General features: G+C 41.2%; 1 protein-coding gene across 5 annotated transcripts in view; it reads right to left on the bottom strand.

Moving 5' to 3' along the window:
- RIC3 (RIC3 acetylcholine receptor chaperone) overlaps nucleotides 1-15992 on the bottom strand; it is a 61040-nt gene extending 45048 nt beyond the window's left edge. For 4 of the 5 annotated variants that reach the window (XM_055423433.2, XM_055423435.2, XM_055423434.2 and 1 more), the window contains exon 1: nucleotides 15725-15992. In XM_055423433.2, the coding sequence (XP_055279408.2) occupies nucleotides 15725-15848 (124 nt within the window). In that variant the 5' untranslated portion in view covers nucleotides 15849-15992. Of the gene's footprint in view, nucleotides 1-8154; nucleotides 8295-15724 lie in introns of all 5 variants that reach the window. The other variant, XM_088843105.1, reaches the window with a different exon arrangement.
- Between the last annotated feature and the right edge of the window lie 540 nt (nucleotides 15993-16532).

The following is a 16532-nucleotide window of genomic DNA, read 5'->3' as shown; positions in this document are numbered from 1 at the left end:
CTGATCGCTAGAAGTAAAATAGAATCTTTAAAAACTCTGTACAAAACAAAAGTCTGGGACCAAATGGCTTCACAGGCAAATTCTACCAAACATGTGAATAAGAACTTACATTGATCCTTCTCAAACTCTTCCAAAAAACTGAAGAGGAAGGAACACTCCCAAAGATATTCTATTCTATGAAGCCACTATCATCACCCTTATACCAAAACCAGACAAAGACACCACCAAAAAAGAAAATTATAGGCCAATATCTTTGATGAATATAGATGCAAAAGTTCAACAAAATATTAGCAAACCAAATTCAACAACACATAAAAAAGATCATATACCACAACCAAGTGGGATTCATCCCAAGTTCACAAGGATAGTTCAACATACACAAATCAATGTGATACAGCAAAAAAATATGAGAAGACAAAAGCCACATGATCATCTCAACAGATGCAGAAAAAGCATTTCACAAAATTTAACATTCATTCATGATAAAAAGAAAAATACTCTTACCAAAGTGGGTATAGAGGGAACATACCTCAACATAATGAAAGCTACTTATGATAAACCCACAGCCAATACAACGCTCAACTGTGAAAAGCTGAAAGTCTTCCCACTAAAATCCAGAACAAGAAAAGGATGCCCACTTTTACCTATTCAACATAGCATTGGAAGTCCTAGCCATGACAATCAGACAAGAAATAAAAGGTATTCGAATGAAGGAAGGAGGTAAAATTGTCATTATCTGCAGATGTCATGATACTGTATATATTAATGGGAAACACTAAAGACTCCATACAAAAACTAGAACTGAGAAATTCAGCAAGGTAGCAGGACATCCAGAGAAGGCAATGGAAACCCACTCCAAGACTCTTGCCTGGGAAATTCCATGGATGGAGGAGCCTGGTAGGCTACAGTCCATAGGGTCGCAAAGAGTCAGACACGACTGAGCGACTTCACTTTCATTCACTGGAGAAGGAAATGGCAACCCACTCCAGTGTTCTTGCCTGGAGAATCCCAGGGGTGGGGGAGCCTAGTGGGCTGCTGTCTATGGGGTCGCACAGAGTCGGACAGGACTAACGTGACTTAGCAACAGCAGCAGGACATAAGATTAACATGCAGAAATCAGATGTATTTTTTTAACAATGAAATATCAGAAAGGGAATGTAAAAAAAAAAACAAAACTAACTTTCAAAATTGCACTCCCCAAAATAAAATACTTAGGAATAAATCTGAACAAGGAGGTTAAAGACTTAACCTACTAAGAACTATAAAACATTAATAAAGGAAACTGAAGATGACTCAAATAAACAGATATCCCATGCTCTTGGATTGGAAGAATTAATATTGTTAAAATGGCCATACTACCCAAAGTAACCTACAGATTTAATGTTATTCCTAACAAAGTACTCGTGACATTTTTCACAGAACTAGAACAAATAATCCTAAGATTTATTTAGAACCATAAAAGACCCAGAATTTTCAATGCAATCTTGAGGAAAAAAGGCATAACTCTTCCAGACTTCCAACAATACTACAAAGCTACAGTAATCAAAACATCATAGTATTAGCACAAAAACAGACACATTGATCAATGGGACAGAATAGAGAGCCCAGAAAGAAACTCATACATCTATGGTCAATTAATCCTCAACAAAGGAGGCAAGAATAATGGGGAAAAGACTGTTTATTCAGCAAGCGGTGTTGGGAAAACTGGACAGCCTCATGTAAATTAATGATGTTAGAACACATTCTCTTACCATACACAAAAATAAACTCAAAATGGCTGAAATACTTAAACGTTAAGACATGACACCATAAAACTCCTAGAAGAGATCATAGGCAAAATATTTTCTGACATAAACTGTATCAATGTTTCCTTAGGTCAGTCCCCCAAGGCAATAGAAATTAAAACAAAAATAAACACGATCTAATCAAACTTGTAACCTTTTCATAGCAAAGAAAAGCATAAATAAAACAAAAAGACAACCCACAGAATGGGAGAAAATATTTGAAACATAGAAATCCCACTTCTGGGCATATATCCTGGCAAAACTCTAATTCAAAAAGGTACATGAACCCCTATGTTCATAGCAGCACTATTCACGAGAGAAAAGACATGGAAACAACCTAAATGTCCACTGATAGATTAATGGATAAAGATGTGGTACATATATACAATGGTATATTACTCAGCCATTAGAAAGAATGAAATAATGCCATTTGTAGCAACGTGGGTGGACCTACAGATTATCACACTAAGTGAATTCAGAAAGACAAATACCATATGATATCACTTATATGTGGAATCTAAAATATGATGCAAATGAACATATCTACAAAACAGAAACAGACTCACAGACATAGAGAATAGACTTGCAGTTACCTAGGGGGAGGGTTGGGGGAAGGATGGAGTGGGAGGCTGGGGCTAGCAGATGCAAGCTATTACACACGGAACAGATAAACAAGGTCCTACTTTACAGCACACAGAACTATATTCAGTATCCAATGATAAACTGAAAAGGAAAAGAATATTTAAAAATGTATATACAGGAATCAAGTCTGCCGGGAGAAATATCAATAACCTCAGATATGCAGATGACACCACCCTTATGGCAGAAAGTGAAGAGGAACTAAAGAGCCTCTTGAAGAAAGTGAAAGAGGAGAGTAAAAAAGTTGGCTTAAAGCTCAACATTCAGAAAACTAAGATCATGGCATCCAGTCCCATCATTTCATGGCAAATAGATGGGGAAACAGTGGAAACAGTGGCTGACTTTATTTTGGGGGGCTCCAAATAGGAAAAGGAGTACGTCAAGGTTGTATATTGTCACCCTGCTTATTTAACTTATATGCAGAGTACATCATGAGAAATGCTGGGCTGGAAGAAGCACAAGCTGGAATCAAGATTGCTGGGAGAAATATCAATAACCTCAGATATGCAGATGACACCACCCTTATGGCAGAAAGTGAAGAGGAACTCAAAAGCCTCTTGATGAAAGTGAGAGAGGAGAGTGAAAGGTTGGCTTGAAGCTCAACATTCAGAAAACAAAGATCATGGCATCTGGTCCCATCACTTCATGGCAAATAGATGGGGAAACAGTGGAAACGGTGTCAGACTTTATTTTGGGGGGCTCCAAAATCACTGTGGATGCTGACTGCAGCCATGAAATTAAAAGACGCTTACTCCTTGGAAGGAAAGTTATGACCAACCTAGACAGCATATTAAAATGCAGAGACATTACTTTGCCAACAAAGGTCCATCTCGTCAAAGCTGTGGTTTTTCCAGTAGTCATGTATGGATGTGAGAGTTGGACTATAAAGAAAGCTGAACGCCAAAGAATTGATGCTTTTGACTGTGGTGTTGGAGAAGACTCTTGAGAGTCCCTTGGACTGCAAGGAGATCCAACCAGTCCATTCTAAAGGAGATCAGTCCTGGGTGTTTATTGGAATGACTGATACTGAGGCTGAAACTCCAACACTTTGGCCACCTGATGCAAAGAGCTGACTCATTTGAAAAGACCCTGATGCTGAGAAAGATTGAGGGCAGGAGGAGAAGGGGATGACAGAGGATGAGATGGTTGGATGGCATCACCAACTCAATAGATATGAGTTTGGGTAAACTCCGGGAGCTGGTGATGGACAGGGAGGCCTGGCGTGCTGCGGTTCATGGGGTTGCAAAGAGTCGGAAACAACTGATTGACTGAACTGATACAGGTAAAACTGAATCACTTTGAACAGCAGAAATTAATGCAATATTGTAAGTCAACTATACTTCAATTAAAATAGTCTCAAAAAATAGATGCACAGTATCAGATTTCAAATTTAGGTATAATTTATTCTGTATTTGTATTGTCCACCCTGTTTATAAATCAATACCACTGGTTTAGTGATTACAGAGAAATCAATATTTTTTCCTCTTTGATTTCAAAGAAAAACAAACCTGGCCACACACACACACAAAAATACTTCATGAATATAGCTTACTGGAATCATAACAGTCTATCATATGGACGCACAATAATTCACACAGCCATAAATAATAATAAATGGGAACCCACTCCAGTATTCTTGCCTGGGAAATCCCGTGGAGAGATGTACCTGGCAGGCTACAGTCCATTGGGTTGCAAAAGAACTGGACACGACTTAGCAACTAAACAACAATAATGGTTTATAAATGCTAATAGAGAAAACCATGATCATTGGGAGCCAGTATTTATTAATTCGCTTAATTCTAATTCTTTAATTTATTGATTAAATTCTTTAATTGATTTTCTACTACATGTGGACCTGATCTAAAGTTGGAGATATTGCAGTGAACAAAACAAAAATCTTGAACCTCATGGTGCCTCCTCAACCAGAAAAGAGATGATACACAAGGTAATGATAAATACTAAGAAAAAATGAAGCAGGCAAAGGGGAAAGGATGTGTCGGGGAAAGTAAAGATTTAGCAGGAGCATCCAGAGAAGACTCAGGAGATATTTTAAGATGTAAAGAAGATAAAGGAAATGCACACAGCTATCTAAGGAAGAGCATTTCGGGCAGAGGAAACAACACATGCAAAGGCCCTGAGGTGAGAGCACACCTGGAACGGTCAAACCATAGTGAGAAGGAGGCCAGTGTGGTCAAAGCAAAATGGGAAAGAGGGCAACGAGAAAGAGGATTAAGTAGCCCTTGTAGGTCATATACAGACTTTGTCTTTCCATCTGAGTGAGTCAGGAAGCCATTGGAGGGTTCTGTGGAGGGAGAGACTTAAGCTTTAACAGGATTAGTATGGATTCTATGTTGAGAATACAATGAAGGGGGAAGAAAGGAAGCACAGACCAGACCATAAGCCTATAATGGACAGAATAAGATGGAATAAAGCAATCAAACCAACTGGTTTAATGATTATACACAAATGGGTTTCAATGAACAGAACGGGGTGACCTTAAGAGCAGCTTCAAAAGACTGATTGATTTTTTTTAGATAATGTGAATGATCAAGAAGATAGGCTAATCATAATAAAGGGGGAAATCATGAAAAAATTATGAGGTAGTGAGAGAAATTTGAATACTGATCTCAAGACATTAAGGAATTACTGACATTCAGGTGTGATAATGATATTGCGGCTATATTTTTTAAGTAATTTTTTATTTTCTTATGCTTTAGAGATGTATACAAAAACACTTAAGGATGAAATGAAATTCCAGTGTCTGGGATTTGGTATTTGCATAGGGGGGAAAGTAAGTGGGGATATCAATGATACAAGATGATGGTTTTTGAAGCAGGATGACGTGGATTCATCTTATTATACTACTCTCTTTACTTTTTCTTATGTTTGAAAATGTCTTTAACAAAAAAGGTTTTTTAAAAATCAAGAATGATATATAGCTGACAGAGATGGTAAAAACAAATACAATGAATCAAACAATAAATGTTCTGAAGAAACTTCAAGAAGCTAGAATTCTGGATCAAATGGTGACAAAATGCAACAAGGAAGGCTATATTCCTCTATTTGGTTCCAAAACACTAAGTGAATGGACAAATGAACAAACCTATAGGAGTACCTCCTTTTTAAAAAAAAAAAAAGAGAGAGAGAGAAGCTTAAAATTCTAATACACAGCAAAATCAGCAAGTAAAATACCCAAAGTCTAAGGCAATTAGATGCATTAATAGAACTAAAGAATTTTTAAAAGGGGGATATGTGTTTAGTCACTAAGTCAAGTCCAGCTCTTTGCAACCCCATCGACTGTAGTCTGCCAGGTTTCTCTGTCCATGGGATTCTCCAGGCAAGAATACTGGAGCAGGTTGGCACTTCCTCCTGCTCCAATATCTATCCCCAGGTTGGGAAGTGAGTCTCCTGCACTGGCAGGCAGATTCTTAACTGCTGAGCCACCAGAGAACCCCCTAAAAAGGGGGATGGGGGATGCAATAGGCTGCTCTTCCATGAGCTAACTGGTTTACACTTATTACTGTTTGCCTTCTAAGAGGGCCATACTTAGATACTTGTAACTACGTCACGTGAGGAATGGATGTGGGACCTAGGGATGTCACATATGAACAAAGATGGAAAAGGTGGATGTGATACTAGTCTACAAATTTCTGAACTCGCTGTCTTTCCCCTTTAATCTATTTTTCTTCATTACTATTTTGGTAAAGGGTATCACCATCTATATAGTCACCTAAGCCAATAAGCTGAGAATAATCCAAGACGCCTCCCTCTGCCTCACATTCCACTTCTAGTTAAAAATGTCTCTTAAAATTGTTCTTTTCCCTCCTGTTCAATGTGGACACTTTCCCTGCTCCATTTACTCCTTCTTCCTCCAGTATCCCTATTTCCCTCTTGGAACCACTCTCAACTCCACAGTGGATCAGCATATTCTTTCTACCCAGAGCACTGCAAATAACTTAAGTCAATAAGATGGGTGGATATGTTAGCTGGAACTACTGGGAAAAAACTGGGGGTGGGGGAATAAAAGTGAGATGGGAGTGAAGGAAGAGTTCAAAAGAAAAGAAACATTCTTTCTCTGGACAATTAAAGGAGAGGAGGCGATATCTGGAACTGTTGCAACTAGTGTTGCTAGCCTGAGCGAAAACCCAGAGAACACAGCCAACATGAGAAGGAACCCAGGAGTAAAAAGGACAAAAAATCAGACAGAAGCCCTGATAGGACTGTGAATCTCTGGATCAAACCACATAGGCGGCCAATTCTAACACAAAGTCTTTTCATGTGCACAAGTCAATACATCCTTTTTTCAACTTGACAACTCAGCTGAATTTTCTGTTACTTATCATGAGAATCCTAAACTGATGAGCCCAAACACACTGCCTTAATGATGTTCATGATGTCTCAAATGGACTGCTGCTGCTGCTGCTAAGTCACTTCAGTCGTGTCCGACTCTGTGTGACCCCATAGACGGAAGCCTACCAGGCTCCCCCATCCCTGGGATTCTCCAGGCAAGAACACTGGAGCTCAAATGGACTACTGCAACATTATTTTCCCTGAAGCAACCCTCTCTGATACAGCCTCTACACTGTTGCCAAGATGTCCTTTCAGATTGTAAATTTCTCTTCTACTAACAAACTCACAATGGCCTCACCTATCTTTAGAATAATACCCAAACTTCTTAAGTATGGCATGAAAAAAATCTTTATAATTTGGCCCCTGGTCTCATCTCTTACAACTCTAAAGCTGTTTCAAAGCTCTGGGTATTGATTTTGCTGTGTTCCCTCTGCGTGAAATATCCTTGTTAATCTGGCTAATAAAAACACATTAGAGTTACCTCCTCAATTTAGTAAAAAAAAAAAAACAAAAAAAATGCAAGGTTTTAACATCCAAAAAGCAATTATGTAATGTATCATATCCATAGAATGAAGGACAAAAACCCCATGGTCACTTAATAGAAAAAGCACTTGACAAAATTCAATTCAATCCCTTCATAATAAAAATACTCAACAGACCCCCTTTTTAAAATTCTTTAGTTCTATTAATGCATCCATAGCTAGCACTATCCTTAATGGTATGAAAGCTTTCTTAAGATTAGGAACAATCAAGGATGTTCACTTCACCATTTCTATTTGACGTTGTACTAGAGGTTCGAGCCCAGGAAGTTAGGCAAGAAAAAGAAAGGGCATGTAGACTGGAAAGAAAGAAGTACCACAATCTCTGTTTGTAGACAACACGATCACTGGAGAAGGAAATGGCAACCCACTCCAGTGTTCCTGCATGGAGAATCCCAGGGACGGAGAAGCCTGGTGGGTTGCCGTCTATGGGGTTGCAGAGTCGGACACGACTGATGCAACTTAGCAGCAGCAGACAACACAATCATTTATTGCAGCCAATAAACAATTCAGCAAGTCTACAGAGTACAGTATTAATACACAAAGATTGTGTTTCTAAAACTGAGTAATGAATAGTCTTAAAATTAATAAAGTAATTCAATTTACAATAACATCAAAAAGAATAAAATACTTAGGGATATATTTAACAAAAGAAGACTTGTACACTGAAAACTACTGAAAGTCGCTCAGTCATGTCCGACTCTTTGCAACCCCTTAGACTATATAGTCCACGGAATTCTCTAGGTCAGAATACTGGCGTGGGTAGCCTTTCCCTTCTCCAGGGGATCTTCCCAACCCAGGGATCGAACCCAGATCTCCCGCATTGCAGGTGGTTTCTTTACCAGCTGAGCCACAAGGGAAGCCCGAGAATACTGAAAAGGGTAGCCTATTCCTTCTCCGCAGATCTTCCCAATCCAGGAATCGAACCGGGGTCTCTTGCACTGCAGGCGGATTTCTTTACCAACTGAGTTATCAGGGAAGTCTGAAATCAATTAAAGACCTAAATAAATTTTTAAAAATCCAATTCATAGATTAAAAGACTTATTGTTATTAAAGTGGCAATACTCTTCAAAATGACTTACACAGTCCACATAATCAAAATCCCAGTTGGTTTTTGCAGAAATTGACAAGGTAATCCTAAAATGTATATGGAAATCCTGAGCCACAGCACTCAGAAATTAACCTTGATAATAAAAAAATACAGTCTGGAGACTTAACACTTCATGATCTCACAATTTACTATAAAGCTTCAGTAATCAAGGCAGTGTGGTACTGACATAAGGACAGGTATATATTCTATAACTGATGTTTGTCAGTGGAACAGAATTGAGAGTCCACAAATAAGCTCTCTCACTTAAATTGTCAACTGAATTTCAACAAGGGTGTTAATTCAATGTAAACAGAATATTCTTTTCAACAAATAATGCCGGGGTAACTGTATAGTATATTAAAAAGCAGAGACATTACTTTGCCAACCAAGGTCCGTCTAGTCAAGGCTATGGTTTTTCCAGTGGTCATGTATGGATGTGAGAGTTGAACTGTGAAGAAAGCTGATCACTGAATAATTGATGCTTTTGAACTGTGGTGCTGGAGAAGTCTTCACAGTCCCTTGGACTGCAAGGAGATCCAACCAGTCCATTCTAAAGGAGATCAATCCTGGGTGTTCATTGGAAGGACTGATGCTAAAGCTGAAACTGCAATACTTTGGCCACCTCGTGCGACGAGTTGACTCACTGGAAAAGACTCTGATGCTGGGAAAGGTTGGGGGTGGGAGAAGGGGGCAACAGAGAATGAGATGGCTGGATGGCATCACTGACTCTATGGATGTGAGTTTGAGTGAACTCCGGGAGTTGGTGATGAACAGGGAGGCCTGGCGTGCTGTGATTCATGGGGTCTCAAAGAGTCGGACACGACTGAGCGACTGAACTGAACTGAACTGTATATCCATATGAAGTTGTACTTTTCCTCATATCAAAAGCAAAAATTAACTCAAAATGGATCCAAGGATTAAATATAAGAGTAAATACTATAAAACTTGAAGACATGGACATAAATCTTCATGACCTAGGATCTGGCAATTATTTTTTTAGATCTGACATCAAAAGCAGAAGAGAAGGTAAATAAGTTAGACTTCATCAAAATTAAAAACTTTTCTTAAGAGGACACCACCACCATCAAGAAAGTGAAGAGTTGAAAAAAATATTTGCAAGTCACATATCTGATAATGAACTTGTACCTAAAATACATAAGAAATTCTTATAATTCAACAATAAAGACAAGAAACCCAATTTAAAAATGTGCAAAAGTCTGAACAGACATTTCTCTAAGTTGTTACAAAAAGAGCCTATAAACACATGAAAATATATTAAAGTTGTTAGTCATCATGGAAATACAAAGAAAAAAAAACCCACAATAAGATAGCACGTCACTCCCGTTACAATGGCTATAATAAAAAGGTGGGCAATAACAAATATTGGAGAGTATGTGAAGAAACTGGAACCCTCACATATTAACAGTAGGAATGTAAAATGATACAGATACTTCGGAAAACAATCTAGCAGTTCCTCAAAACTGCTCATAGAGTAATATGAGCGAAATTCCACTTAGTTCCAGCCACACTAAAATGTTCACATTTCCCAAATGCATATATTCAGGAGAAATGAAAACATATATCCACATAAAAATGTGTACATGGATGTTAATAGCAGCATTGCTGCTGCTGCTGCTAAGTCACTTCAGTCGTGTCCGACTCTGTGTGACCCCATAGACGGAAGCCCACCAGGCTCCCCCATCCCTGGGATTCTCCAGGCAAGAACACTGGAGTGGGTTGCCATTTCCTTCTCCAATGTGTGAAACTGGAAAGTGAAAGTGAAGTCGCTCAGTCGTGTCCGACCCTTAGCGACCCCACGGACTGCAGCCCACCAGGCTCCTCTATCCATGGGGTTTTCTAGGCAAGAGTACTGGAGTGGCTACTCATAATCAAAACCCCAAATGCCCAACTAATAAATGAATAAAATTTAGATGGAATATTCCACATAATGGAATATTATTCTGCCACGAAAAGTAATAAAGCGCTGATACATGCTGCAACATGTATGAAACTTGAAAACATGCTATGTGAAAGAAACCAGTCACAAAAGATCACATATTGTATGATTCCATTTACATGAAATGCCCATAGCAGGCAAATCTATAGACAGTAGATTAATGGTTGCTTAGGAAGCTCCAATACTTTGGCCACCTGATGCAAAGAACTGACTCATTAGAAAAGACCCTGATGCTGGCAAAGATTGAAGGCAGGAGGAGGAAGGGACGAGAGAGGATGAGATGGTTGGATGGCATCACCAACTTGATATGGCTTTGAGCAAACTCAGGGAGATTGCTCTGAGTTAAGGACAGGGAAGCCTGGTGTGCTGCAGTTCATGGGATCACAAAGAGTCGGACACAACTGAATGACTCAACCGAACTGAAGGCTGAAGGGGCTCGGGGTCGGGGACTGTTAATGGGTGATGGCTAAAGAGGTTAAAGATAGCTAAAGATGGTTTGGGGGGGCGGGAACGATAAAGTGTTCTAAAATTGATAGTGATGATGGTTGCACAACTCTGTAACCATGCTAAAAACCATTCACACATTTTTTTTTTTGCTTAATTTTTTATTGATGTATAGTTGATTTACAATATTATATTCATTTCAGATGTACAGCACAATGATTCCACATTTTGCAGGTTATATTCCATTACAGGTTTTTAACAAGATAATGGCTATAATTTCCTAGGCTATACAGTATATCCTTGTTGCTATCTATTTTATAGTTAATACATAGTAGTTTTTATCTGTTAATCTCATACCTTTAATTTACCCCGCCCCCCTTTCCTCTCCTGTTTGGTAACCACAAGTTTGTTTCCTATATCTGCAGTTCTGTTTCTGTTTTGCAAACACATTCACTTGAGTTACTTTTTAGATTTCATATATAAGTGATATCACATAGTATTTATTTGTCCTCTGACTTTTTTCACTACGCATATTCTTAGGTCCATTCATATTGCTGCAAATGACTACTGCTTTTTCTAAAAATTATTTTTAAGTGGAGCAAATTGCTTTACAATATTGTGTTGGTTTCTGCCATACATCAACATGAATCAGTCACAGGTATACATATGTCCCCTTCCTCTTGAGCCTCCCTCCCACCTCCCACCCATCCCACATCTCTAGGCTGTCACAGAGCACGGGGCTGAGTTCCCTGTGTCATAGGTAAGTTTCCACTAGCTATCTCTTTTACATATGGTGGTGTATATATGTTTCCATGCTATTCTCTCAATTTGTCTCACCCTCTCCTTCCCCCACTGTGTCTACGAGTCTGTTCTCTATGCCTGTGTCTCCAATGCTGCTCTGCAAATAGGTTCATCAGTACCATTTTCTAGATTCTATATATATGCATTAATATATGATATTTGCTTTTCTCTTTCTGACTTCACTCTGTATAATAGGCTCTAGGTTCATCCACCTCATTAGAACTGAGTCAACTGTGTGTCCTTTAATGGCTGAGTAATATTCCATTGTGTATGTGTACCACAGCTTCTTTACCCAAGCATGTTGATGGACATTGAGGTTGCGCCCATGTCCTGGCTATTATAAATAGTGCTACAATGAACACTGGGGTACATGTGTCTTTTTCAATTATGATTTCCTCAGGGTATACACCCAGTAGTGGGATTGTTGGGTCATATGGTAGTTTTGCTTTTTTTAATGTGGTAAGCATATGTTTAATTTTATTAAAATGCATTTACCAAATTGTTTTCCAACGTGGTTGTACCATTCTACGTCGTTACCAGCAATGTAAGAGTTTCAGTTGCTTTGCATCCTCATCAGCACTTGGTATGGTCAGTGCATATGGCAGTTTTATTCCTAGTTTTTAAAGGAATCTCTATACTGTTTTCCATAATGACTGTATCAGTTTACACTCCCACCAACAATGCAAGAAGGGTCCCTTTTCTCCACAGCCTCTCCAGCATTTATTGTTTGCAGATTTTTTTGATGATGGACATTCTGACCAGAACTGACTCATTGGAAAAGACCCTGATGCTGGGAAAGACTGAAGGCAGGAGGAGAAGGGGACGACAGAGAATGAGATGGTTGGATGGCATCACCGATTTGATGGACATGAGTTTGAGCAAATTCCGGGAGTTGGTGATGGACAGAGAAGCCTGGAGTGCTGCAGTCCATGGGGTCACAAAGAGTCAGACACGACTGACTCAACTGAACTGACTCTGAATGTGAGTTGATACCTCATTGTAGTTTTGATCTGCATTTCTCTAATAATAAGCAATGTTGTCTGTCTAGTCAAGGCTATGGTTTTTCCAGTGGTCATGTATGGATGTGAGAGTTGGACTGTGAAGAAAGCTGATCGTCAAAGAATTGATGCTTTTGAACTGTGGTGCTGGAAAAGACTCTTGAGAGTCTCTTGGACTGCAAGGAGATCCAACCAGTCCATTCTAAAGGAGATCGATCCTGGGTGTTCATTGGAAAGACTGATGCTAAAACTGAAACTCCAATACTTTGGCCACCTAATGCGAAGAATTGACTCACTGGAAAAGACTCTGGTGCTGGGAAGGATTGGGGGCGGGAGAAGGGGACGACAGAGAATGAGATGGCTGGATGGCATCACCGACTCGATGGACATGAGTTTGAGTGAACTCCGGGAGTTGGTGATGGACAGGAAGGCCTGGCGTGCTGATTCATGGGGTCGCAAAGAGTCGGTCACGACTGAGCAACTGAACTGAAGCGATGTTGAGTATCTTTTGATGCAGTCACACAGTTTAAATACATGAACTGCATGGTATGTGAATTTTATCTCAAGAAAGCTATTACCAAAAAAAAAAGAAAAAAAGGCTCTTCTCTTCCATACCACCTTTGTTGAGACACCAATAAAACTAACCATTCTAACATGTGTCTCCTCCTTTCCCTGCAAGGATTTGTGTACCTGCAATTGATACTTTTTTGCACTTATTCAATGTGTTTTCCCCTCTACTAAACTATGAGTTCCTCAAGGCAGGGATTTGGCTCTTTTTTTTTTTTAAAGAATTAAACAGTATTTATATACTGTGTGTAAGCTATGTTAAAGGGTACATCATAAATATTTGCTAAAGACTACCTTAACAGCTGTCATGTGGAAAAGGGACAATGCTCATTTCATATATGCCAATGGGCAGAGATGGAAGCTATAATGACACAAATTTTAAGACACGGATGACATGAATTTTCAAATAATCAGGGCTATTCCTTTCTTCAGAAGAGGGGTTTCTGGATTCTGTGGTTTCTCTGAGTTGATACTCAAATTCTCAATGTATGTACAAAAAGTATAGGCATATTTCCTAGGGGAAAAATCCATAATTTTCATTAGATTCTCAAAGGGGTATATAACCCAATAATGGTTAGGAGTCACCGTTTTTAAAATGTCAGTGTACCAAGACAAGGATTTTAGTTAGCAAATTTCAGTTACTGGAATACATCAGTTAAGGTAGGTTTTTACATAGATTCAGTTCAGTTCAGTTCAGTTCAGTCGCTCAGTCGTGTCCGACTCTCCACGACCCCATGAATCACAGCACGCCAGGCCTCCCTGTCCATCACCAACTCCCGGAGTACACTCAAACTCATGTCCACAGAGTCGGTGATGCCATCCAGCCATCTCATTCTCCGTCGTCCCCTTCTCCTCCCGCCCCCAACCTTTCCCAGCATCAGAGTCTTTTCCAGTGAGTCAACTCGTCGCATGAGGTGGCCAAAGTATTGCAGTTTCAGCTTTAGCATCAGTCCCTCCAATGAACATCCAGGATTGATCTCCTTTAGAATGGACTGGTTGGATCTCCTTGCAGTATAAGGGACTCTCAAGAGTCTTCTCCAACACCACAATTCAAAAGCATCGATTCTTCAGCGATCAGCTTTCTTCACAGTTTATGGTGGCTCAAACAGTAATGAATCTGCCTGCAATGTAGGAGATCTGGATTCAATCCCAGGGTGGGGAAGATCCCCTAGAGAAGGGAATGGCCACCCACTCCAGTATTTTTGACTGAAGAATTTCACGGACAGAGGGGCTGACGAATCTTTAACCGCTTAGGGTCATCGTGAATTTAATCTTCATCATCACTAGACAAAGTGAGTAAAACCTTTGAGCGGCTTCCCTGGTGGCTCAGAGGTTAAAGCGTCTGCCTCTAATACAGGAGACCCGGGTTCGATCCCTGGGTCGGGAAGATCCCCTGGAGAAGGAAACGGTAACCCACTCCAGTATTCTTGCCTGGAGAATCCCATGGACCGAGAAGCCTGGTAGGCTACACTCCACGGGGTCGCAAAGAGTCGGACACGACTGAGCGACGGAACGGAACGGAATAAGACAGGAAGTAAAAAAAAAAAAAAAGAAAAGAAAACCCAACAAATGAGGTAGTTTGCTTTTTTTTTTTTTAAGAAGTTTCTCCCAGGGATATAGTTTTACAAACATAAAGATTATCAAGCAAACTCTATGAACAGTATTCTGGGTTGGATCTGCCGTTCATCCCTAGAGCTTGGTGTTTTGCATTTCTTGTATTTATAATCTATGATGTACAAGAGGGTGGAGTTACAATCAATATGCACAAATTAGAGGGAAATGAGTTTCAGTTCAAGGAGCTGTCCAACATCAACAGGTTGAATATTAGTGGAAACACGAAAACTGTAAAACCGTGTCTCCAGGATGTTACACAGACAATTTCCAGAAGAAAGTTACCAGAACTTCACAATCTACAGAGAACTGTTCTAGTTCTTCTCCCAGCCTTCGGCATTCCTGCCCTGTTACACTCACCCATTATGCAAAAGCCCGAGAATGCAAACCACAGGGTGGATTTTTAACCACCACATACATCCTGCCAGTAACAAAGGATTAACAAATACTTGTTCACGTAACGGGAACGCAGAACCACGTTCATCTCAGTAACTGAAACTCCGATTATTAAAATCTTCACATTATATTTACGAAGGCACAAAAAGAGCCTGAAGCAATGAGCACTCGACACCAAACTGAAAATACACAACAAATTAAGGTTAACAATACCCAGTCCAATTATTTCATTCGAAAGCACGAGAGAAGGCACACGGACACCCTAAAAAGGGGGGCAGTTCACGTGGGCGCCCTCCTGACTCGGCCAGCGAGGGCAAGAGGCGAGAGCAACCGGAGGGTGCGTGCAGGCTCGTCTGCGCGCGCTCCTGCAGCGGAAGGCCTGGAGGGACCCGGTCCGGCCGCTGCCCGCCGGGGCCAAGAGAACCCTGGCGCCCAGCACCTCCCACACTCCGCGGGGCCGGAGACCCCCGCGGCCGCCCGCCCTCCGGCAGGGCTCTCGGCGCTCGCGCTCGCCCTGCGGCTCGGGGTGGGGGGCAGCCCGCGCTTACCTTCGGGCGCCGGCGGCGGCTCCTGCCGCTTTCCGCGGGACAGGAAAGCCTTGGGCAGCAGCAGCGACACAGCCAAGACGAGTCCCGAGGCCAGCGCCACCCTCTGCACCGTGGAGTACGCCATGGCCGCCCGCCGCCGCCGCAGGTGCGGGCTCCCGCCGGAACCGGAACCGCAGCGCCAGCGGCCTCCGCCAACCGCACCGAGCGCTGCGCGGACGGCGCCGCGCGAGGGACACGCGAGCGCGGCGCGTGGGGCGGACTCGCGCCTCCCGCGCGGCCCCCAGGTGCGCTGAATGGTACCCGCGCCCTCCCATTCGCTCCAGCTAGAAACTCCTCCCTGTAACCCACGCCCACAGGGGCTGTCTACCCTCAACTACGGATGGCCGCGCCCTTCCCTTCATCCTCACCACCACACTGCTGTCCTTAACCGCCCATCAGTCAACTGGTGAAGCTTCCAGCCCCTCGGGAAGGCCCCGCACATCCATTCTCCACCTGAAGCCCAAGGTGATAATGCTAAAACTCATGTGAAACGCGTATAAACCTCTCCATAGTTTCAAATCTTTGAAAAACTCCCCTTCATCCTCATAGAAAGGTCCGACTGCTTTCTGTGACCTCAAGGCCCTCCCTGATCTGATTTTACTAATGCGCCGTTCAAACTAGATCATTTGCTATTTCCCTAACATGTTTCTTACTTTCCGGGAATCTTTGCTTATCCTGTTCACACTGCCTGGAAAATTCCTAACACATCCCACTGTTAAAAACGTCTCTGAAGAACAGCTGAAAAGTACTGCCTTCATGAAACATTTTT

This window comes from Moschus berezovskii, chromosome 14 (assembly GCF_049115385.1).
Source record: "Moschus berezovskii isolate FMDL1 chromosome 14, NW_MosBer_1.0, whole genome shotgun sequence".
NCBI classification, from domain to species: Eukaryota; Metazoa; Chordata; class Mammalia; order Artiodactyla; family Moschidae; genus Moschus; species Moschus berezovskii.
The sequence above is the reverse complement of the archived record's forward strand: the minus strand, read 5'-3'. Positions and strand labels throughout refer to the sequence as shown.